This window comes from Xenia sp. Carnegie-2017, unplaced genomic scaffold (assembly GCF_021976095.1).
Source record: "Xenia sp. Carnegie-2017 unplaced genomic scaffold, XeniaSp_v1 HiC_scaffold_24, whole genome shotgun sequence".
In the NCBI taxonomy this organism is placed as follows: Eukaryota; Metazoa; Cnidaria; class Anthozoa; order Malacalcyonacea; family Xeniidae; genus Xenia; species Xenia sp. Carnegie-2017.
In genome coordinates, this window is record NW_025813487.1 from 7,924,727 (window position 1) to 7,949,118 (window position 24,392).

At 33.5% G+C, this 24,392-nt stretch overlaps 3 protein-coding genes and 2 long non-coding RNA genes across 5 annotated transcripts; 4 read left to right on the top strand and 1 right to left on the bottom strand.

Annotated features, from left to right (window-relative positions):
* Window positions 1-1,272: 1,272 nt before the first annotated feature.
* Window positions 1,273-2,980, bottom strand: LOC124450612. Its single transcript, XM_047001245.1, has 4 exons — window positions 2,815-2,980; window positions 2,607-2,689; window positions 1,930-2,017; window positions 1,273-1,766 (listed from the first exon to the last, which is right to left on the bottom strand). Exons 2-4 carry the CDS (start codon window positions 2,612-2,614, stop codon window positions 1,440-1,442), a joined length of 423 nt encoding a protein of 140 aa, XP_046857201.1. The 5' UTR covers window positions 2,615-2,689; window positions 2,815-2,980; the 3' UTR covers window positions 1,273-1,439.
* A 2,632-nt stretch (window positions 2,981-5,612) lies between these two features.
* Window positions 5,613-9,231, top strand: LOC124450610. Its single transcript, XM_047001242.1, has 3 exons — window positions 5,613-5,623; window positions 6,047-6,199; window positions 8,459-9,231. Exon 3 carries the CDS (start codon window positions 8,470-8,472, stop codon window positions 9,178-9,180), a length of 711 nt encoding a protein of 236 aa, XP_046857198.1. The 5' UTR covers window positions 5,613-5,623; window positions 6,047-6,199; window positions 8,459-8,469; the 3' UTR covers window positions 9,181-9,231.
* A 951-nt stretch (window positions 9,232-10,182) lies between these two features.
* LOC124450617 lies at window positions 10,183-11,199 on the top strand. The gene is made up of 2 exons (XR_006950136.1): window positions 10,183-10,783; window positions 10,873-11,199. It is a non-coding gene; the product is annotated as an uncharacterized LOC124450617 (long non-coding RNA).
* A 1,121-nt stretch (window positions 11,200-12,320) lies between these two features.
* On the top strand, window positions 12,321-13,975 carry LOC124450620. The gene is made up of 2 exons (XR_006950138.1): window positions 12,321-12,966; window positions 13,207-13,975. It is a non-coding gene; the product is annotated as an uncharacterized LOC124450620 (long non-coding RNA).
* A 4,712-nt stretch (window positions 13,976-18,687) lies between these two features.
* Window positions 18,688-19,941, top strand: LOC124452063. Its single transcript, XM_047002657.1, has 2 exons — window positions 18,688-19,344; window positions 19,408-19,941. The coding sequence occupies exons 1-2, from the start codon at window positions 18,688-18,690 to the stop codon at window positions 19,939-19,941; spliced, it is 1,191 nt and encodes a 396-aa protein (XP_046858613.1).
* Window positions 19,942-24,392: the final 4,451 nt, after the last annotated feature.

A 24,392-nucleotide genomic window follows, 5' to 3' on the forward strand; every position in this document is an offset into this window, starting at 1 on the left:
CAATTGAGATTACTTCCGGTAAATAAAGTTAATCCAAACTCTTATACAGGTTCCTTATTATGCCACGATACACTAGTTTCTGTTTGATTTTCTCTTCCTTAAATGTTTGGGTGTCAAGGAGAAGCGTCTTGGTTTAAAGTTTTGTTTCATTTCATTATAGGTAAGCCGTTAGTAGTTAGCAATTGATACAGACACTTAAAATTGAGTCTGATTGAATTGTAAAAAATTGAATGTGTCTTAAATTTGCCATGAGAGTTTTGCCGGCAAATATTCCCCATTTTCATTTCATTCTTATCATCTTCTGATGGCTGTTAGCAATTAAGAACTAAGGCTGTAAGCAATTATACCATGGAAGACGTTTTCCCGAACGAATAATTTGACGATTTTTGTGCAGACTATTGTTTGTATCAAAACTAGTTATAATACAAAACACAAAACGTTTCCATAAAGTTTCCATTACTGTTTGCGTCAAAAGAGTGAGGAAACTAAAAGGTTTTGGATTTCTACTTTATTTAAAATTCATATTTTTGCATGTTGTTTTCATGATAGCTTTGTTTCCATACACTTGTGTTTTATTCTAACTGTGTTGTGGTTTGTTATGATATCTGAGAAAGAGTGACCAGCGATGTTTGAATTTTTGTGGAGTTGCAAACTTTAAACATTTCTAGACACGATTGACTCTGAAATGAAGAGCTAACAACACAAGATATGGATTCAAACGTAAAGCAAGTTGAATCATTCATCGTAAATGTGGAAGTTAAAGTTTAAAGTTACTTGAGGATCATTCTCTATGGCGTTGTGAAATACAATGTTGTCTCTATTGGGCAAGAACTTTGCTTTTTGAAGATGTCAATGGTACAGAAATATGAGATTAAATCAGTTGACATTAGATCCGACATGTTATGAGCAGCATAAAAAGCTTGTCGGGTGTATGAAATATTTTGTCGTGGATCTGAGGAAGATGATGATAATGCAAATGTGAGTGAAATATGTACACTGTAAATTTTAAGGTGTTAATTTAACACTAAAAAGTGGTGTTAAATTAAAAGGTACAGAATAACACCATTTCGGGCGCTATTTTCTTACTGGTGTTAAATTAACACCGAGTTTGGTGCTAAAATAGCGCCTATTCTTGGTGTTATTATAGCACTTGTTAAAGTCCTAATTTAGCCCTCAACGTCCGGTGTCAAAATGACACTTAAATTCGGTGTTATTTTGTAACCCTTTTTCTTATTGTTTTATGTAAGGCCAGTTAAACACGCGACACAAAAATGCTGAGCAATAAATATATTTAAAAAAATGAGATGATTTATATGCATGTATTCACACATATAAATATATACAAAACATAAAACATACTATAAACAAGTCAATATATGAAACAAGTAAAGCTGAATGTATATATATAATTAAATATATAAAACATCTTAGAAATACTACTATATTATAATCTCTAAAGCCCCAAACTTTTCACAAATTTCTGAACTGAAACCCTTTTCTTTGCATTTGCGGGCTTGCCCATCAAAACTGCTTCCAAAAGGGCATAAATGTTGCAGGCCTTTGGTGTATATTCCATATTCAGTACATAAAATGTACCTAGAAGTAGTACTATAGACAATGAAATTTCTATATTTTTTTTTTGACAGATTTAAAAATATTTGCCCTTCGGTAGCAATTACAAGGGGGTCCAGACTCCCTAATTCTCCGGTTCCAATTAGTCGTGGGTAGGTGGTGTTTGCTATTTCATCATCAAAAGAGTCATCTTCCTAAACAACAGCATAAACATAAACACAATTAGAATTATTAGGTCATTGAAAGTGAGACACAATATTGTCATGTCATGACAGTAATATAATTATATATTATATTAAAGCATACATAAAATCTTATCCATGCAGTTTCTATATAGTTTCGGTATCTATTACTTACGCAGCAGATCTTGAAAACTAAGCAATTGGCCGTGGATTTTTCATTCAACACAACCTGAATATCAATGCTATAACTGCACTCCTTATATCTGCAAAATATACAACCAACTAATTAATATTTACAATATACGCATTTTGCTATTGTAGATTTAAGTGGAACTATTTTTCTATTCGGACCGAAATATAAACGGTAAATAACGTATTTATTTTTTGTCAAGCGGTTATGGCCGTTGTGCCATAATGTAATCTTGAATTTCATGCGTAACACTTTCGTCCCTTTCATCCATGTTTACGTTTTCTGCTATATTTTTGGCTTTAACATTTGCCAGGATTTCGCGGACCGGAGTAAAAAAAAATGAAGTAATTTATTCGAACATCAACTTAGCATGCTGCAATAATAATGATTTGGTATTTTTACTTCATAGTCTATTGTAGTTTGGGGCCACGGCAGTTGAATTTTCACCCATAATGCTTGACGTCTTAGATTACCCAGTCATTTTTTATCTTTACACTTTATTTCCCTCAATAATTTTCCCCACTAAATTCAAGTATTGTTTTTTCGGTATGGAATCCATATTTACCAAGCAGTGTTAACAAAAGCAACAAAAAGTCGTCTAGTCACAACGTCGACACGCAAAAATTCACGCACTCATAACAAAACTAATTTTATACACATACCTCTTCATCTTCAAGAATAGAAATTACACTGTCCTTTACCCCTGCCTTCTTAAGATTATCAAGCAACGTGGAATCCATCCGACCTTAAACGCATAAAAATTTGTAAAACACAAATACAAAAATTTCTACATGAAATATAAGCACGAGGAGAAGTATGTGTCACAAGAAATTTCATAAGAAAATACATTCAAAAAAGCTTTGTATTTACCTTTTTAAAAGGGAGATCGTCGAAACCAAATAACTTAAATCCAATGGCTCTTTAAGCCTGGTAATATTGACTGTTACGTTTAGTTGACAACGCTGCACAAACAGATGAAATCACGATGAAAATCATGAAATGAAATATGAGACAGTGTGACAGTGACAGTAGGCTATAAGCATCTTACCGCGTTTTTGCATATAGTCGCTAATATCACATTTCACACCATATATGGTAACAGAGTTGAGCCGGCACTCTCTTCAGAAGGGAATTGTATTCTTGAAGTGAATTATGTCATGGAGCGTCTATATCGATGTAATATTTGCCTAGAATTCGTTTCAGATTCTCTTCAATTACTAATAACACATATTGGCCGTGTTCATCGTGGTGAACCAAATTTTCATGTTGTTTGTTGCATCGATGGCTATGCCAGGACGTTTAAGAAATTTGTATCATTGAGAAATTACCTTATTCGAAAACATAACATCTTGCGCAATACGAAGAGCAGCGCAGAGTTGAATACTGATAGGGGAAACGACGATGCTAATCAAAATCATGAGATTGATAATACAGACCCTGAACAGGAAAAAGGGTTTTACATTATGGCTGACCAGGACAATTTATCTAGAGGACTAGAGCGAATACTTTATGTTTGTTAAATTTCAAAGAAAGAGGACGTGTACCTCAAACTGTTGTTGATTCCTTCGTTGAGAATGCTACGAAGGTTACTCAAACAAGCATTAACCTTTTAAAGTCTGGTATAACTAGCTGCCTTAAAAACGCAGCCATGTTTAAAATTGAAAAATCCATGCTTAATCCAGCTCTGTTTAATATAACATATGTATTGCCGCTATTTTTACGAAGTTTTTAAGCTGTTTAATGAACGCATAAGTCAACTGTTCTGTTATCCATGTCAGAACGAAAACAGCTGCAGTTTGATATAAGTATAAAAATAAGTTAAAAAAACCGTTAAAATAAGTGTTATTTTGACACCCATGATTTTACAAGGAGAGTGGTGCAGAAATAACGCCCTTTATAAATTATTGTAACTCTTGCTCATGGTGTTAATTTAACACCAACCACTTAACACCCAAAAAACAGTGTTACTTTAGCACCTTTGTGGCAGAACAAGGTGCTATTTCAGCACTATTAATTAGGTGTTAAAGTGTTGAGGTGTAAATTTAACACACTACAATATGTTTAAGGTCATATGTTGTTAAATCAACACCAATATTGGTGTTATAATAACACCTTTTATTTAACACCACCGGTGGGTGTCAGTTTAGCACTAGAGAAAGTGCTAGTTCAACACCTCAAAAATAACAGTGTATGTAAACTAAATACAGGTTTAAAGTGTCATTCCCCATGTAAAAACTTTGGAACACAAATGTGGGCGAGTTCAAAATCCCATCGTTCATCATTTCTTGAAACTCTTTATAGCTAAGGTTATCTTTGTCATTGTGGAGTGGAAAATACGATACGTTGGCGCATGTGTTGCTTTTTGGCCGAACAATTTCCCACAAACAAATAAAATCCTAACGGAGGCTCTTCCTCCAGCCCCGTTGCAAAAATGATAAGCATCGTCAAAGATACGCGGGCCTCTGAAACAGTAGCAACGCTGTTTGGTGGAGAAAAATAAAAACAAGCAACTTTAATGTTAAAAAGTGATACTTTTGAAATGTATTGTTCGTGAAAAAGAATTTATATACAATGCTATATTTCAAGAGTTACGTTTGATAGCAAAATAATATTGTTCATTGTGTAATAAACGCCTGGAGCATTAAATAAACCCTAACGGTCGTACGTAGAGCGTTTGTATCATTTCTATCACTTAAACGTTACCAAAGCAAAAAAGTTAAACTAAATGCACGTTTCTGACTTCTGAGCAGCATCAATCCACTATTATATTTGTGCAAAGCGTCTAATATAGACGAGGCGCTTATTAGAGGTACAAGTAGTTCGTTTGATAAAGGTCTTTTTTAGATCGAAAAAATTTGGACGAAACATTTTGTACAGTACCTTCGCACTCTTGTAGATAGTCGCGCCAATGCATTATAACAAGCTCCTCTCCATCACGTCTTTGACAACCATTTTATGAAAAATCTGGCGTAAATATTCTGTCAACGTTTACCGCAGTCAGCGGCTTACTACGATTGCAGAGGTATGGGCGGAAGAGAAGTGGATTTCATTTTAATAAAGTAATAACTTCCTTTTAGCCCCTCTTTAAACTGCTCAATTGCACTTCTCGCTTCAGAAAAAATTGACAAAGCTCTTCAACAAGCTGTTTTTTAAGCTATGCGTCTACACTACAGATCAATTATCTTTACACTTTACTTTATGTAAACTTGGCGTTTTCTTTACTAGTTAAGGAATAAGGACCTGTATAAAAGTCTGTGTCACTTCATTTACCGGAAATAATCTCAATTTTCTTTAGGTAAAATGACGAACAACATGGCATATGTGCGAGCTGGACGAAACTTGTGAAATCGAGACCGCCCCTAAAATAGCAATGTTGACATAGCTTTACTTACAAAAATAAAAGGAATAATCTTTATGAAAATGCGTAACGTGTTTAGAAGATCCTCTTAAGGGGTTGTCAAGGGGGAGAAAAATTTGCTTAAGATAATAAAGCAAGTTCTATTTCAATCCGTTTTTTCAGACTGACAGATCCGACTATCGGAATCATGCTCACTTTATAAGTGTTCACACGATCCGTTTTCTTAATCCGACGAAATCGGATCCGACAAATTGGATCATGTAAACGGACTTTGCATATACGTGGACAAAAGATGGGTCGTCTTGTGTCAGTCTTGTCAGTGTTGCCAGATCGTGAACAAAGTTCAGTTCACAGATTTGTGAACTTTTTGCTCTTTTCATTTACATTTCATGAACATTAAAAGTTTGTGAACTTTTTGTGAACTTTTCAAAATTTTATGAATTTTTGTATTTTCATCATATTCATAAAGAAAGTATATATAAATCATAGTTCAATGAAAGAGCAATCTTCGTAGCTTGACAATTCTTTTAAAACAAGGATTTTTAAGATAAACCGATGTTTTCCGGTAATTTCCGAGTAATTCCAAGCGTTTTCGACAATTTCCGGGAGTGTCCGAGGTAGTCCGAGGCTTTCCGTTGAGTTCCGATCTTAAAAATTAGATGTAATGTGAACTTTTTGCCGTTTTTGTGAACTTTTAACGCAAGCGAGCATAAATATTTTAAAATTTCATCTGGCAAAACTGAGTCTTGTGTGGAGTTAAATTTGTGCTGCAGCCTGCAGTGAGTAATATTTAAAATTCTTTATGTTATCATCCAGGTAAACGTTAAAAGTTGAAAACATTTTTCTGGATATTTATGATCGTGATATCAAGAATTATTCCTTCCATCTAATAAAACGGTAAGATAAAGATTGTTTATGCTTAGATGGCGACTCGAATCAAATTTAGTTTACGTATCTATCTAAGAAGAACAAAGACAGTTTTTCTGAAATTTACTACACACATTGACCATTGTCGGTATTATTCGACCCTATAACTAGTTTGAAAATTGCTTTATTATTCGTAATAAGTATTTAAACATGGTTATTGTCAAACCATAGACAGTTTTTCATCTGAAATTAACTAAGCACATTGGCCATTGTCGGTATGATTCGACCTTATAATGCATGAGTCAATTCCAAGCGTTACCATCCCCCCCGGGATACCCCTGGGCATTTGCCCTGGAGACCTTTCTCGGGGGTCGGGAATTTGCTCGTAAAAGAGATGCTCGGGAGCCGGGTATTTACTCCGGCAATAATACCCCCGGGGATTTGATACCATTTGAGTACGCGAGTCGCGACTAGTGATTTCTATTAATCGCGACATTAAGTACCGATTCCCATCTCCTGGTATCCAGACGGACCATCGTGTAGTTTTTTTCCTTACCCAGTTGCTGATGTAAAGGGACCTTGGGGAGTGGAGGATTGCGAAACATGTACGTGAGTTTGCTATGGCATTATGTCACCGATGTGTCAGAGCTGCTAAATTTATATGCAGTTGGCAAAGCTATAAGGAGCCGGCCGCCGTCTGAAATACTGGCAGACTTTCACAAGAATCACAATGGTGGATGTGTAGAGGATACTGTCATAAGCATGCTTGCCAAGAAATGTTTGCTGTCTACCGAGGATGTTAAATTGTGGCTTCAGCACTTGACGCAAATTTCTGTGAACAGGAAAAGAGGTGCTGGAAAAGCAAAAGCAACAAGAGAAAAGCGGAGCAAGGGAAAGGAACTCAGGAACGAATTTCTTTACTACATTTATTTTTTATAGGATCTCTCATATATCTTGTTTAATAAAATATTAAAAAGTGTTCCTAATTTTCGTAATTTAAAATTAATTGGTCCCGGAGCGGGGCATTTGCGATTGGCAGCTTGCCCGGGGGCTGAGTATTTGCCTTCTTGCCTTTCGCCGGCAGCGGGGAAATTGAACTATTAAAACGAAAAAAATCAAATGCCTGGCCATATTCCGGGGGAGGTGGTAACGCTTGGAATTGACTCATGCATAACTAGTTTGAAAATGCTTTATTATTCGTGATAAGCATTTAAACATAGTTATTGTACAACCAAAAAATACAACAAACATAAACAAGATATTCAAGTTAGAGATTTTAAACATTGTATAGGAAATGAATATAATTGAAGCAGAACATTAAATCACTGTGTTTAACATGATTTGTTCTTGTTCAAAAGTTATTTTGGTCATCGTTTAATCTTAAAATGATCGTTGTAGAGGTTTTTCATCACTTAGTTACGTACATCAACATATTTTGAACTTTTGATTTGATAAAACTTGTTTGTTGATATGTGTTGATTTGCTTCTGAAATAACATACTAAAGTCAATATTTTAAATGTGTTCTTCATCTTTTGTAACATATCAATGATCATAGACAATGTGTGCTAGGTAAATATAATTTTTTTACAAGATTTATCTATTTATTTGGATTTATTCATGTACAGGAAGATTAATAATTTGGGGGGGGGGCTCATATTATTTTATGTATATCATGTGTTCAGTTGTATTAAGTTTTTTTCAAATACATTGTACACCCCACCAATTATCCATCTTTGTACGCCTATGCTTGGATTTTTATTCTTCAAATGCTAGTTATTTCATGTAGTTTTTGTGTAGTTTCCCCTGCAACAGTAATCGAACAAATAACAAATAGTTTCAGTTTTAGGTGTACACAACATGATATATGTTGCATGTGTTGAGATCCTTTGAAAATCATTGTTGGGTGTGGATTATCACATGCAAATAAATATGAGCACCTCACCCAATTATATTTTTCCTTCTTAGGAACTAAGTAGCAAATCGAGCGTTAGTCCAAATAAGTTATAGCTGACCATTTTTTATTAAAATCTGGCTCTTGGTTAGGAATTTGACATTCTAAAGAATAAAATTAACAGTGGCATAACCAGACCAGTGTGATATTTAGTCCTGCTATGTATATTTTATATTCTTTTACTCTGAAAATATTAGACTTTTAAAGAATACTGTTATTCATCTCTACATTTTATGTTTTGAGTCTTAACCATAGTTTATATATATCTTGTACATCAGGTTTTTCATTATAAACGCGATAATTTTGTACCATAAGAATTTGACCTACTTTTTTTTAGCAAACATTGACATGAAGTCTGTCTTGAGATCTAAAAAGAAAACTAATGATTTTAAGTTGATGAGATTAGTTGTTGATGTTGGTGGAGAAGCTTTAAGAATAACATTGAGGAAACAACTGTCAGGTACTGATTTATTTATTGTTTTAAATGACACAGAAAATTATAATAAACTTTTGTTGCTAAAAGATAAGCAAATAAAGCCACATCTATGGGATCTACTGTATCCTCCTTCTCCAGTATTACCAAATGAAAATAAGTTTGACATTACTCTACTTTGTATTCTCCTGCGTAATATTTGTGGTTTGAAACCATCTCGCGATCCAATATGGACGTCAGTAAATGACCCCTCTGATTATTCAACTGAAGCAGATATTACCCGTATCAGGTTATTTCGTAATGATCGTTTTGCTCACTTACCTGACACTTCAGTAAACTCTTATGAATTTGAAAGTTTTTGGGTAGAAATAAGCGAACCATTAGTTCGTTTAGGAATAAGTCAGGAAGAAATAAATAGATTAAAGAGCGAGTCATGTAATAATGAAGAAAATAAAAGAATATTGAGAAGATGGGATGAATTAAAGAGTGATTTAGAAGTTTTAAAATCACAAATTACGAATACCGTAAAGGATGTCGGTGTGATAGTAACAGATAAATTAGAATTAGTAGGAGACGATATCAAAGAAATCAAAGCTTGTGAACATGGACTTAATTCAGTTCCCTAAGAGAATATTTTAACAAAAAATTTGTAAGTTGTAACTTTAAAAGTGAAATTAGTCATCATTATAAAAAATTTTTAGAGGGAGCACGAGAATGGGTTTTTGAAGAGTTTTTAGCTTGTTTCAAAGACAACAATTCTAAAAATCGTGCATTTATTATTTCTGCTGATGCTGGCATAGGTAAGTCTGTAATTGCGGCTACTTTATGTAAACGTTATCCACAATATTTGATTGCAATTCACTTCTTTCAACACAACAACAGTCGTTACAATAAAGCCAACGTACTTTTTCAATCTTTAGCGATGCAAATTATTTGTAATTTTTCAGCTTACAAACAACTTCTTGTAAAAAAACTTTCAGGTCAACTCTCTGAGCCTTTGAATAACATGAATGTTGAAGGATTATTTTCCCTTCTTTTCACTGAGTTGTTTTATAACATCTGAGAGCTTCCCAAGCAAATGTTAATTGGGCTGGATGCTCTTGATGAATGTGGTTCTGTCTTGTTTTAGTTTTGTAATTACAACAAAACCTAACGAAGTTTCATTGAATAAGTTTGAAAAATTAATCCACTGTACAATAATTGTTGTGATGATCGCAATTTGAAGAATATTAATTTATTGATTGAAGGGTATTAATTTATCGATTGAAGGACATTAATTTATTGATTGGCTCTATCGACAGCTTTCCTGATTTTAAAAATACTTTGGCTAAAATAGCTGACGGACTTATGTTCCTTGTATCGCAATTGCTTGCAAGCATTGTATCTAGATATAGCTAGAGTTGACAGTCTATGATAAACTTTTATTTTATATTTATCATTTATATTTTAGTGACGATGTGTTTGCTAGTGTCTAGATATAGCTAGGTAAGACTGTCTATGATAAACTCTTATTTTATATTTATCATTTATATTTTAGTGACGATGTGTTTCCTAGTGTCTAGATATAGCTAGGTTAGACTGTCTATGATAAACTTTTATTTTATATTTATCATTTATATTTTAGTAACGATGTGTTTGCTAGTGTCTAGATATAGCTAGGTTAGACAGACTATGATAAACTTTTATTTTATATTTATCATTTATATTTTAGTAACGATGTGTTTGCTAGTGTCTAGATATAGCAAGGGTAGACTGTCTATTATTAACTTTTATTTTATATTTATCATTTAAATTTAAGTAACGATTTGTTTGCTAGTGTCTAGATATAGCTAGGTTTGACTGTCTGTGATAAACTTTTATTTTATATTTATCATCAATATTTAGTAACGATGTGCTTGCTAGTGTCTAGATATAGGTAGGTTAGACAGTCTATGATAAACTTTTATTTTATATTTAAAATTTATATTTTAGTAACGATGTGTTTGCTAGTGTCTAGATATAGCTAGGGTAGACTGTCTATGATAAACTTTTATTTTATATTTATCATTTAAATTTAAGTAACGATGTGTTTCCTAGTGTCTAGATATAGCTAGGTTTGACTGTCTGTGATAGACTTTTATTTTATATTTATCATCAATATTTAGTAACGATGTGTTTGCTAGAGCCGACGCTTCCAATGTTCTTACTTACAATATCAGCATGTTGAGTACAGATCTACATAGTTCACAGGTTACTCAGACTTTACCATGATTTGGTGTGAAATTGACTTTGCGTAAGATCACGTGACTTCATCGTAATCACGTAAAATTCTTTTTCAGGTTAAGCGAAAGATAACAAAAAATGAACTGTGCTATAAATAATGGTAAAGATCATCCATCTGAATATTTTGAAGCACTTTATGATATTATGGCAAAGAATGAAATCAAGGTGAAACATACTCCCAATCAAAGTGAACTGTAAATATGACGCTGTGTGTATCTTTTTGAATTGTAGTTTACAATGCCGCTGCGTGAGTCTTGGCAAAGTTGGTGTATTGAGCCCGCAATCAAAGAAAATGCCCTTGGCCGATCATTAGATTGGAGTTGGGATGAGGTAGTGGTCTCTTACGTTATGTTGTTTTCCGCTAACTTTGTATCCACAAATAACGTTCAGTACCGACCTCGAGTAACATGACACGACTCGCGAGTATCGAGTCGCGAGTGGGCGAGTGACTCGCGAGTCAATTGCGAGTCACTCGAGAGTGACGAGTTGCGATTGAGCGAGTGACTCTCGATGCAGTTGCGAGTCACTCTCGAGTGCAAGAAGTTTGCGAGTGAATAAATGACTCGCTGTTTGCGAGTAAATCGAAATGTTGCCAGTCACTTGCGAGTAAAAACATTTTGCGAGTGAGCAGTGTGCAAATGACATGCCGACAAAAATGAATGAGATGGTGTGATTCACAATTATCAATTGGTCTATGAAATGAAATCATGTCCTATAAATAGTTAAATACGTAGACAGATTGTTTCAGAAACTAATCTCATTTTTAAACATTTCTACTGGTAAGTGAATCGCAAAATGTCTAGCCATTAACTATACACGTGGCTTTATTCCATTGATTGCTATTAAATGTCTATGGCCTTTATCAATATCGTCTGTGTAATACATCGAAAACGTGAAGTCAATGAAGTTCTTTCAGAACCAAATCTAAAAGATTATACGCACACTCATCGCATAGGTACATTCCTTAAATATTTGACCTCAAACAATATTCGTTTTTGAATGTATTTTATCTTAAGATAATAAATGTCAACCATCTAAGACTGTTAGAAGAAAATCTTTGAGAGTTACTTTGATTTTCTCACTAATTTCTCTATGGTCTTTACTGCTTTACGAATAACGTTTGTGCGATGAGAAATGTGAAGTTATTGAAATGCTTTTGTAAAAAAATTCAAAACATTTTAACGTCATTAGTTCCCGAGCTATTGCTTCAAATGAATAGTCGTTTTGCTCCCATGTTTCATAAAGAGATATAAAACCGTTGCCTTCAAAATGTTGAATGATTTTTATTTGTCACTACACTTAAGATCATGTTTGTCAATATCAAATACTGGAGAAAGAAATTTTTGCGAGTTATTTCGATTCACTCGCAAACAGCGAGTCACTTATTCACTCGCAAACTTCTCGCACTCTCGAGTGACTCGCAATTGACTCGCGAGTCACTCGCCCACTCCCACTCGATACTCGCGAGTCATGAGTCATGTCATGTTACTCGAGGTCGGTACTGTATTTCGTAGTTATGGTAGGATCTTGTGAAGAGTTTAGGGTCAAAGCTTAGATGACTGTTGTACAGAGGGCTAGAGGAGTGAGGGGGGGGGGAGAGGGAGGTGGAGCTTTGGAATGGATACTGAAGGGAAGGCCTGGAATGTAGTCAGTAGGCTGAATTGGTATTTAAGAAAAACGGGAAAAAATCTGAAAAACCTATTTTTATTTAAATATAAACAACACACAAGGCTCTAATGACCTTTGTGATGGAGGTTTTTAAAGAATGACTTGTAAATGTAGACCTGTGTTTTGGATGGAGTATCAAGACATTGACTTAGAGTTAGATGAAGAGCTTTGAATGTTGATGTAAGCACTTAAGGATAAAAGGTTAGGTAAATCTTTTCAATGGAGCTCATACATTTGATGTCTATTCGAAATTATTGAGTCATTATATTTTACATAGAAATGGCTACTTGCTTCAAACAGCACTTTTTCTGAGAGTTTGCAGTGAGTCAAGAACAGGTCGGTCTGCCTCTAAGTCTAAAATAAATAGTGAAGTCTGAAACTACTGTCAAGTAATCATAAATGGTCACAGGGAAGGATTTACTGAGTGTTGCAAAGCTAGGAGTGTACACCCATCATAGCCTTGGTTAGAGAAGGTGCAAGAGGTATGTCATTTTCCCTACAAAATGTTAATATAAAAAGTAGAGTTTCAAAAAAATATTCACCAATCTTGGCTAGCCTATGTCATAGACCCATACTTGTTGTACAGCTCTATGCAAATTGCAGTATTAAAGGTGCTTTCTCCTGCATTTGCCATACAGTCACATCTGTTTGGGAAATTGCATAAATTATAATGCTTTATTCAAGCATATGGGCATGGCTGCATAAAATATTCCATTTTCTAGGACCACCAGCCAATAAAAAAATTTTCTTCAAGAAAATGTCACATGGGAATTATCAATTATCCAATACAAAGGAAATCATTTGTATCAATCAATGGTGACATAGCTAGACAGAGAGCCAGGCCCACTGGCAAAATTCTTTGGACCACTAAAATATATTGTTTTATTAACATTAATTACAACAACGGTTGTGGCTCCCCTTTGCTTTTATCTCCTCCTCCTTGATAGAAAATCCTGGCTACCACAATGATATATCACTGCTGTTAAATACTATAGATGAAGGAATGACTAAGATAAACTGCAAAAATGACTTCATCTTACTAAGTTCTGACTTTGCAGGCTGCTGTCGAGACTGCTGAGTAGCTCGAGATGTCTGTCTGACATTGTGCATTTATAAAACTGAAGCTTGTGTATTTAGTTTCTTTTCCTTCCTTATAACCCTACTTATAAGAATTCTATAACTTTTTCACTACTTATAACCGATATTTTCTGCGCCAACCTCAAATATTTTCTGAGACATGATCTTCATCTCCAAACTAAAACCTTCACTTAACACCCAAGGCAGCTCCATCCCTCTTAAGCTTTTCTAGTCGCAACACCTCAACCTAACCATACATCACATCACACTTACACATCCACAGTAGTCTGATACCTCTAACTATGTAAATAACTATATATATACCTACAAATCGTTGTTAACTTCTATATTTATCTGAAGATGTCTTGAGTCAAGACGAAACGTCACTATTTTAATAAATTTCACAAAACCAAATTGCTTATGGCTATGTTGAAAATTATATGTTGGGCTGTAATATTTATATTGAGAATCCGTTTCCTGCCTGCACCTCACTGGCAACAATACAGATAATTTCTTATGTACATAAAAGAAAAAACATGCTCAGAAAAAGTTGTGATCTTTTATAAAAACAAGACTATAATTTACTGTAATATTTCAATTACGGTAATACTACAAAGCCATAATTTCTTCACTTATAAAAATCAACACAGAAAAGAGTATTCTGCCATATATGAAGACCATGTGAGGTCTACCCATAATTTTCAAGAAATTTTATGCAATCAATCTACAAGCTTTCTCAAATTTTCGTGCATTTTTTTGCAAAGCAAAATTGTTTCCATAGTTGCCTAAAGACATTTTGAATTGAAGAACTGTTAAGCCGACCGGTGCTTTGTACCCACTCATGTACCCACTCTATCTGCTAATCTTCAGTCTCGGAATTTCAGAAAAGCAATTTGTCATGCATTCATGATCGTCACTAATACTTCTTGGCATCTTCTATTGAAAATAATTTTCTGAATTATATTGGTGACTACGTTGTGCAACCTGTTGAAATGAAAAATTAGACGTTTAGGTCATATGTGGTGAGTAAAACGATATTGATAGCCACTCTACTATTTGTATCAAAGTTCTTCGGTTTGGCTAAATTGTGAAATACCAGGTACGCGGATACGCATTGAGCATGCTATAATGCCATATTAAATTCATTATGGGATGATTCCAAGTTCCGAGACAATAGAAATCAATGTTAACTCTTTCCCGGCGGACACGATAAACGGGGGACAAAGCTACGTCCACATTGAGTTTCTTGTATATAAATTTCGTTATATAAAACGTACAAAGACAAATTTATCTATGAATTTTAGCTAATACATTACAGTGTTTGTAGAGTAATAGAAACTACTACGATGCTACTATGGTATCGACATATATGGTATGAATTGTTTCGCTAGAAGCCTGGTATCTAGCGGTATCGATTACTCAGTAATCTGTAGTCGCCCATCCCTTAAATTGAATATGAATTAGGAAGAGTTTGTGCAATTCTTATGTTGTCATCCACAAATATTTTTCTGGCGATATGTAATCATGATATCAAGGAATATTCCTTCCATCTAATATAACGGTAAGAATAAGATTTTACATCCTTAGAGGGCGACTCGAATTAATTTTATTTTATTTACCTATCTATAAGTAGAACAAAGATGGTTTGTCATTTAAATATTTGTAAGAACAATGATCATTGTAGTTACAGTTCAACTCTAAAACTTGTGCGAAAATTGCTTTATTATTCGTGATAACTATTTTAACATGGTTTTTGTCAAACAATAAAATACGACAAACATAAACAAGATATTCAATTTAGATTTCAAACATTGTTTAGGGAAGGAAATGAATATAAATGAAGCAGAACATTAAATCACTGTGTTTAACATGATTTGTTCTTCTTCAAAAGTTATTTTTTTCATCGTTTAATCTTAAAATGATCGTTGTAGAGGGTTTTCATCACTTAGTTATGTACATCAACATATTTTAAACTTTTGATATGATAAAACTTGTTTGTTGATATGTGTTGATCTGCTACTGAAATAACATACTAAAGTCAACATTTTATATGTGTTCTTCATCTTTTATAACTGATCAATGATTGTGGACAATGTGTGGTCGCTTAATATATTTTTGTTACAAGATTTATCTATTTACTTGGATTCATTCATGTACAGGAAGATCAATAATTGTTGGGGGGGGGCTCATATTAATTTATGTATATGATATGTTTTTATTCTTCAGTTGCTAGCTACTTCATTTAGTTTGCCTATTTTTTTTTGGAATAATAATCTAACCTATGAAAAATGGTTTTGTTCATAGGCGTACCAATTCTTACATCTTTTACACAATTTTGGGTCAACTCTCATAAAAATTATGTCTACCAATTTTTCATTGGTTTTCTTATTACAATGTTTTGTTGACCATTTTTATTGCTTTCATCAGTTTTGTTGATTTGTTGACACACCCCCTTTTTTAGCAAGAAAAACTGTAGCAGGACTGTAGGATGATTGTTAATTTGGAGATCATATTATGTATGCATAATATAGGCTACATATGTTAAGTTCCTTTGAAAACCTTTGATGTCTAGGGATCATTACATCCAAATGTTTATGCCACCCCAACCACAGTATAGAGAATATACAGTAAGACCACTTTCTGTGAAACTTACTGCTGTATATATAATTATATTACTGGGTGTAATTTGCCAGCTCAGTGCACCTATTGGTCAAAAAATGGTGGTGTCTGACTGCCACTATGGTAATCAATTGCGGAATAAGATATGCATGGCACAAAAATATTCAATGCAATCTACTGTATGTTCTATATAGAATTGTACTATATGTTCCTATGACTGTGTCCCAATTACATTATGTCTTCCTCAGGTCTTAAGTCGTGAATGAAGTATTGGACCAAATAAATTACACCTGCTCTTTTTTTTTATCATTATACCTTCTAAACAATGATAATGGTTATGAATTTTTCAAATCTGTCGATAATTTTAAGCCTCGCTTAGGGAAAAATTTTAAATTTGGTCCAATCGTTTGATTTTTGTAATAGCGTTAAATTTACTAAAATCGTATATTCTTGTGAACGATGTCCGTGATAATGAGGAGTCTGAAAGTAGCTAATTTTCTGACGTCATCCAAGGTACTCGTGTTACACGAGTCGTGTATTTAATTGCTATCAAGTCAATGCTGGCTGAAGCACAACTTGAGTCTATAAGCGTCTAAAAGCATTGCCTTTGCACTAGTAATAGCAGAAAAAAGGTAAATAGTTGCGTTGCGGCCAATTGTACGAATGAGTCAAGCCTTTGCTCTCGTATGAGTCTTCACACTATGCCTTATAGTGATAAAAGTCCCGAGGCCAAGCGAAGACGGAATATCTGGGTTTTAAAGCAAAGCGCGTATTTGAGCCTTCCAATGCTTCAACACTTTGTTCGCCTCGATTAAAACCAGAAGATTTGGAGCGTCAGTGTAGTAGTTTGCCGAATCAAAAGAAAGCCAATTTTCCAGGGCTTAAAAAGATGAGATCAGAATTTGTGTCTTTCCGACCATCTATGCTTTGGAGTCAAAATCCGAATCATGATCGCTCAAGATTCATTGCTTTCCGAGTTTTCTGTCACGTATCGCGGAATAAAGTTTTTGTCAGAATTATCTGACTGAACACTCAATTCTGATTTTGATTCATCGCTTTCTTCGCAAGACATAATTTTCTCAAATATTATAATTAAACATCGTGAAAGAACGTATATGTTTAATATAAGTTAAATATGCCCCAATGCTGACTATATTGGATGACGTCAAAGTACCTTCTAGTGCCAGTTTCTTTTGTATTATAGAAAACGACGGCGTTCGGCCAAAAATGCGCAACTTCAAGATGCCATAAAAGTTTGTTGATTTGACCAAATTTCTGAATTTTTTTCTCAGAAAGGCTTAAAATCATAGACAGATTTCATGTTGCTAAATAAATTTTTGTTGGCAATACTAAAAAAGTGTCTGAGTGAGACAGTGTCTGTCTATCTGTCGTGATATCTTTGGCTGTGTCCTCGTTCATAGTCGCAAATGCGAGCGATAACGAATAATATTGTTTGGTCTAGTATAGTCAATGCTTGGAACTTGATAGTTACACTGCCAAAAATGACAAAGAATTTAAATATATTATGACCCAATGCAAAATAACTACATCCGCAATGATATATGTACAATGTGCAATGCCTCCTCATCTTAACAATAAATATAAAAATTTAAATTGGAACAGAATCATCGTCAACATAGTCCTTTCAATAAGCAAATATTCGTAGAACAAAACAAACCGATTTGATATATCTTTTCACCACACCATTGTTAGACAAATAAGATATAATATTAATTTAAAAAAATCGTCTTAATTCAAAATGGCGAAGAATTTTCGTTCAATTATTGAAATTTATGAGATATATAAATACATGGCAATTATATAGTTTTTTCAAGCTTTCTTTGCACGATATTAGCACGTGAACACCAGCACACATAACATGCACTGAGCGTAGAAAAGCAATAAAAAGGAAAGATAATAATAATTACTGGGCATTTTTATTAAACATTGAGCACAGAGTACGTTTTGTACCAAAGAGAAGTTCCAAAGGAGGGAATGATTTCATTTTGTGGCATTTTGACATAAAAATATTTTTTATTTCTCATGTTATTATTAAGAAATGACCTTGGGACTTGACCTTGGGAATGGGCTTGGGACTTCATTTCATTTAATGAAAAATACAACATAAGCAGTTGCACTACTGACTACTGTTTGTTCCATGTACTGTAACTCAGGTCAAGGCTACTTACATGTACACACTCGTATCTATTTTTTACGTACCTTTCACATCTGGGGACGGTTGCACGAAGCCTGGATAGCTTTGTTTGTCGGATAGTAAAATTTTCAAACTTGTAGAAAAAGGTGTTTATATTTTCCTTAGGGGAAAGAAATTTTGTGATCTTTGAAGCAATATTATATTTCAATGATTGCTCAGTTCAATTCACATATTATTCCATTTTAAGAGATTTTGTAAAAGTTCAAAACAATTTGCCATCTTATGGATAGAGCTATTCTGCCTTCATGTAACCGGTCCCAGGTTTTTTTTATAATCACAATGAATTTGTACCATGGAAGTCTTACCTATTTTTTTTCCTGCAGGTGGCAACATGGGATCAGTCTTAAGCAGAAACAAGAAAACTAATGGTTTTAAGTTGATGAGATTAATCGTTGATGTTGGTGGAGAAGCTTTGAGAATAACATTGAGGAAGCAACTGTCAGGTACTGATTTATTTAATGTTTTAAATAATCCTAAAATATATAATCAGCTTTTGATTCTAAAAAATAATCACACTATCAAGCAACATCAATGGGATCTACTGTATCCTCCTCCTCCAATATTACCAAATGAAAATAAGTTTGACATTACTTTACTTTGTATACTCCTGTGTAATATTTGTGGTTTAAAACCACCTCGTGATCCAATATGGACGTCAGTAATTGACCCCAATGATCATTCAACTGAAGCAGATATTACCCGTATCAGGTTATTTCGTAATGAACGTTTTGCTCACTTACCTGACACTTCAGTAAGCTTTGATGACTTTGAAAATTTTTGGCTGGAAATAAGCGAACCATTAGTTCGTTTAGGAATAAGTCAGGAAGAAATAGATAGATTGAAAAATGAGTTGCTTGATAATGAAGAATGCGAAAGAATTGTGAAAGAATGGGACGAATTCAAATTTGATGTACAGAATCGTTTGTGTGTGATTGAAAGTAAACAGGAAGAATTGAAAAGTAATCAGGAAGAAATGAAAAGTAATCAGGAAGAAATGAAAAGTAATCAGGAGGAAATGAAAAGTAATCAGGAGGAAATGAAAAGTAATCAGAAAGAAATAAAACGTCAAATTAACTCACGTCCATTAGAAGATATTTTGACGAAAAACCTTGTAAGTTGTAACTTTGAAAGTGAAATTCAACATCATTATGAAAATTTTGTAAAGGGAACACGGGAATGGGTTTTTGATGAGTTTTTAGCTTGGTTTGAAGACGACAGTTCTCAAAATCGTGCATTTGTTATTTCTGCTGTTGCTGGCATGGGAAAGTCTGTAATTGCAGCTACTTTATGTAAACGTTATCGACAATATTTGACTGCAGTTCATTTCTTTCAACACAACAACAGTCGTTACAATAAAGCCAATGTACTTCTTCAATCTTTAGCGATGCAAGTTAGTCGTAATTTTCCTGCTTACAAACAACTTCTTGTGGAAAAACTTTCGGGGAAACTCTCTGAGCCTTTGAATAACATGAATGTTAAAGGATTATTTTCCCTTCTTTTTACTGAGTTATTTGTTAATATTCTCGAAGTTCCCAAGCGAATTTAGTTGTGTTGGATGCTCTTGATGAATGTGGTTATCCAGAAAGAGATGACCTTGCTTAATTTGATTGCTAATCACTTACATAATCTTCCACGTTGTTTTCGATTTGTAATTACAACCCGACCTAACGAAGTTGCTTTAAATAAGTTCGAAAAATTAAATCCACTGTTCATTAATTGTAGCGATGATCGCAATTTAGAGGATATTAAATTATTGATTGAAAAAAGAATCGGCGCTACTGCCAGCCTATCTGATGCTAAAAACATATTGGTAGAAAAAGCTGACGGACTTATGTTGCTTGCATCACTTCTTAGCAGCGAAGTCAAAAATCAGGATTTGTTGAAAGGTTCCATTCCAAAAGATCTCAATGAATATTACAAAATCTGCTTAACAAGATTAAGTAAGGAGTTAGATTCGTTTGATATCAGTAACGAAAAGTTTCAGTCAATTTTAAATACTTTGGCTGTTGCTAAAGAACCTCTTCCTTGGGAAATGATCGATGACGTTCTTTGTTTGAATTCGAATCGCATATCACTTGAGGTTAGAAAAATTATCTCTTGTCTGTTTGTTACCAATGGAGAAGGATGTGTTTCGTTTTTTCACAAATCTTTAAATGATTGGTTGTTGGATGATCGAAAACATATTTACTCAGTAAAAACTTCTTGTGGTCATCGACTTGTTTTAGAATTTTGTTTAAAATCTTTGGATAACCTCAAAGCTGAAGGTGTAAACTATGACGTCATTAAACATGCGTCAGTGAGATATTCAGTCAAGTATTGGTTGCTTCATTTACTTCATATTTCTGATAATGATTATATCGTTAAAAATGTTGGTAAATATCTTGTTGACTTAGAAGTTTTAGTTGCTTCTGTGTTGCTTGATAGTCGTCGGACTTTTGAAAATTTTTCCTTATTCAACGCACATGATGTGTACTTTCATATTTCTGAGAACATTCGAATGTTATTTAATGAAGTTTACTCTGTAGTGAAGTACTCTATGCGCTTTGGCAATGAAGTGTTTTTTTTGCAAAACGTTGCCAATGAAGTCAAAGATCTGTCGCCTCAGGCCACCACAATGCTTCAAACACGTTTCAAAGATTCACCATATGTATGTTGCAGAAACACTGGTTTTGTAAAATTTCGATTATTACGTTTATTTCATGGGTTGAAGTCTGTTGATTTTTCACGAAGTCATGATTATGTCGTCTGTGGTTATGAAGGATTCATCGTGCAACTTTTTTCATTGAGAACAAACCGATGGTTATGGATAAAAAATATTGCTGGTCAGTTTAAGGAATATAAAGAGGAAGAATTTTGCGTTGTCTTTCATCCATTCGAAGATTTGATTTTTGCTTCCCAGCTTGATAAGATATTTGATATTAATGGCAAAATTTCTTCCAGTCCGTTCCATTGTAATGATTCTACTTCTAAGTTGTTTACCAACAAATGTTTTTCTAAGGATAAGTACACAATGGTCACTAGTTACAAAGATACTTTAACAGTATGGGACGTTAAGAAAGGTGAGAAGAAACGCAGTATTAGATGTAATGATGTTGTGACCTCACTGTGTTTTTCTAATTCTGGAAAATATTTGTGTGTTACTAAGAAAGAAAAAGTGGTTCACATATTTGATGTAGAGAGTAATTATGAATCATTTGTTTACGACGATCATTTACCGTCTGTTGCATGTTTTAAGGATGGTGTTTTGTTCACTGTTGGTCTTCATTCTTGGTGTTGTTTAAAAAAACTGATTCTGTTGTCTATTCAATGTTGAAAACAAACGAAATAAACATCAGTGAATTTTGAAAATTATCGAAATGTGCACGTATTTGCATGTAGCTCTAAGTATCACGTGTTTGCTAAAGATGAATTTAATGATCAGATAATTTACTGTGTGTGGCATGAAGACAAACTTGTTAATGGTTGGGATGACGTAATTAAGGAGGAAATCGCCACAGAAATGGCAGATAAAGGTCTTCAATGCAAATTCGGTATTACTTACGCAGAGTTTTCACCTTCAGCAGATAAATTATTAATAAGTGACTACGATTGGTACGTGAAAATATTTGACGTCAAAAACCTACAAATTATTTGTAGTTTTACTGAGGATGTAAACATTAGAACGTTTTTCTTTCTTGATTATAGATTTATAATTTCTAATGATTTACAATTGATTGATTTGAAATATTTTAAGAAAATGAAGTTACTTCTCCCGCAAGAGACTGGGACTTATTCAAGGTTACGTATCTGTCGTAAACGCAAACTTCTTTTAATTTTTTCTTTAAGTGTCCCGGTACAATGCGCAAAAATCATCTTGCCACGAGAGTAAATTTGATATTTGATGATAAAGTTTCTTCCCATGTTTGATCATGACATGTCAACTACATTATCTTAAAGAAAATTTCATTCAGTTTTCATGCATGATCTCCAACATTGTTTACATTTCGATTAATGTCTGTTTGCGTATGGTTTTATAAATTGACTTTCGTCTGACTCTGATTTTTCTGTAAAGAGATTACAGTTTGACGATAATGTCAACAAAAAAGTAAATGCATGGTTTGAACTCTGGAGTATCGTTACTTGTTTGTAGATGTAGATCGTCCAGGTTAGTAGAGTCCTGAGAAAGAATGTTTTTGTTGTTGTTGACTGACGTTTCGACAACCTTAGCGGTAGTTCTTATTCATCAATGTCAACAATTTTGGAGATCATGCAGGAAAACTTAACTTCATCAATTAAAGATGGCAATTGAAAAGCAGTTATGAAGGTAAATCAACAGCAGAAAGGACTTTCGTGTCAGACAATAATTTTACTTGTACAACAAAATAATTTTATTGACTTTCATCTTGTCACACAAACATATAAAAGGCAAACTAGTATTAGTTATTTCACCTAAGGTTATGTTTTGTTAAAACGTCTTGTAATCAAAATTTTCATGCAAATGTATTTTCTGAAGAATGGTTTTAATACTGCACGTGGCACGTTTTTTGTTACTATTTTACACTTAGAGTAAGTTGTTAGTACTTTAATCAATTTTATCGTGCACGAAAAGCATTTTTGATACATTTTAATTTTTGCGTTTTGATATACAAATCATCGATGTGTTAAGTTGTTAACAGAGACAAAGACAGCCCAACTGTTACTTTTGTTAAATGAATATTTGCGTCTTCATGCATTTGAGAAATGTAAATTTATGATAAAACAATAGTAACTTTGCCATATGTTTTTCTAGCAAAATTAAAAATTTGGCTGTCTTTGTCACTGATTGTTAAAAAGTAAATCGTAAACTCCATTAGAAATTGACTTCATGATTTACGTTCATAATTTAACCATTGAGATGGAGCTCTCCAAAACATGTGTTATTGTACAAACAGGAAAAGTTAACAAAGTTAGAGAATGTTTTGCAATATAGGGAGAAAGAAAACTAACGATAATGATGCACATAAAAGATGTTTAAACACACGTTTTTAACATTACACGAAAAATCGATGACAGAGATTTTTAACGTTTGAACAGTTTTACTTTCAAGGACCTCAATGAATATTAAGAAATTTCCTTAAAAAGAATAAGTGACGAATTAGATTCATTTCAAATCAGTAAAGAAAAATTTCAGTCACTTTTAAATACATTAGCATTTGCTAAAGAACCTCTTCCTTAGGAATTAGTTGAAGACATCCATATACAATAAGGTGAGGAGGACATGATGATGTTAGTCAAAAGAGACGTTTGTTAACGTTGTTGGGAATTTTTTTGTTTAAAAATTGGCCAACAGCGAAACAATTGATTAAAATCTTTGACACAGTGTGCTATTATATGTTTGTAACAGTGTGTTATGTTTCATTCTGTCTCAATAAAAAAGTGATATAACTGTTCTCTTTTGTCTCAGTCAAGAATTGTTAACAAACAAACAAAAAGCATTAAAGGACTTATTCTATTGCAGGTTCAACAACATAAACTTGGATATATTCTTCAAAAAGCTCTTTGCCCGAATCGGTCTAAATGTTTTTACAAGAATATCTCGAAGAATATGTTGTATAAATTATTAAAATAGTGGTATTTCGTTCACTTACTGTTATAAGGTTTTCGGTTAAGGTTGGCAAAAGTCAGCACGAACGTATTCAATTCTTACACAATTGAGAGAGTCAATTAATTATAAATTTTAACAATAAGCATGGGCGGCGCAGTGTATTGTGGTTCGCAAAGATCTTGACTCGATTTATTTTGAAGAAGGTAGAACATTTTTGAAAGCCATGCTCATGTATATGCAGTTAGGCAAATTAATTTGTATTGTTAAAGTTTATAATTAAAGAGGCTCTTATCTATGACATTACAGTCTAAATAATTTTAAATTCACTCTATTGTTTATTCTGTACTTTACACTGTCTTTTACTACAAAACATTCACTGGTATGAATGCTCAAGTAAATTTAAACAAGAAGTATTAAAACAATTACATAGAAAA

Excerpts from the sequence above, each read along its gene's own strand:
- LOC124450612 (XM_047001245.1), bottom strand. Across the intron at positions 1,767-1,929 it reads TAGTTTTCAAGATCTGCTGC|GAAGATGACTCTTTTGATGA; the intron begins GTAAGTAATAGA and ends GCTGTTGTTTAG.
- LOC124450610 (XM_047001242.1), top strand. The coding sequence starts at position 8,470 with ATGAAGTCTGTCTTGAGATCTAAAAAGAAAACTAATGATTTTAAGTTG.
- LOC124452063 (XM_047002657.1), top strand. The coding sequence starts at position 18,688 with ATGGAAGTCTTACCTATTTTTTTTCCTGCAGGTGGCAACATGGGATCA. Across the intron at positions 19,345-19,407 it reads TGATTGAAAGTAAACAGGAA|GAAATGAAAAGTAATCAGGA; the intron begins GAATTGAAAAGT and ends AGTAATCAGGAG.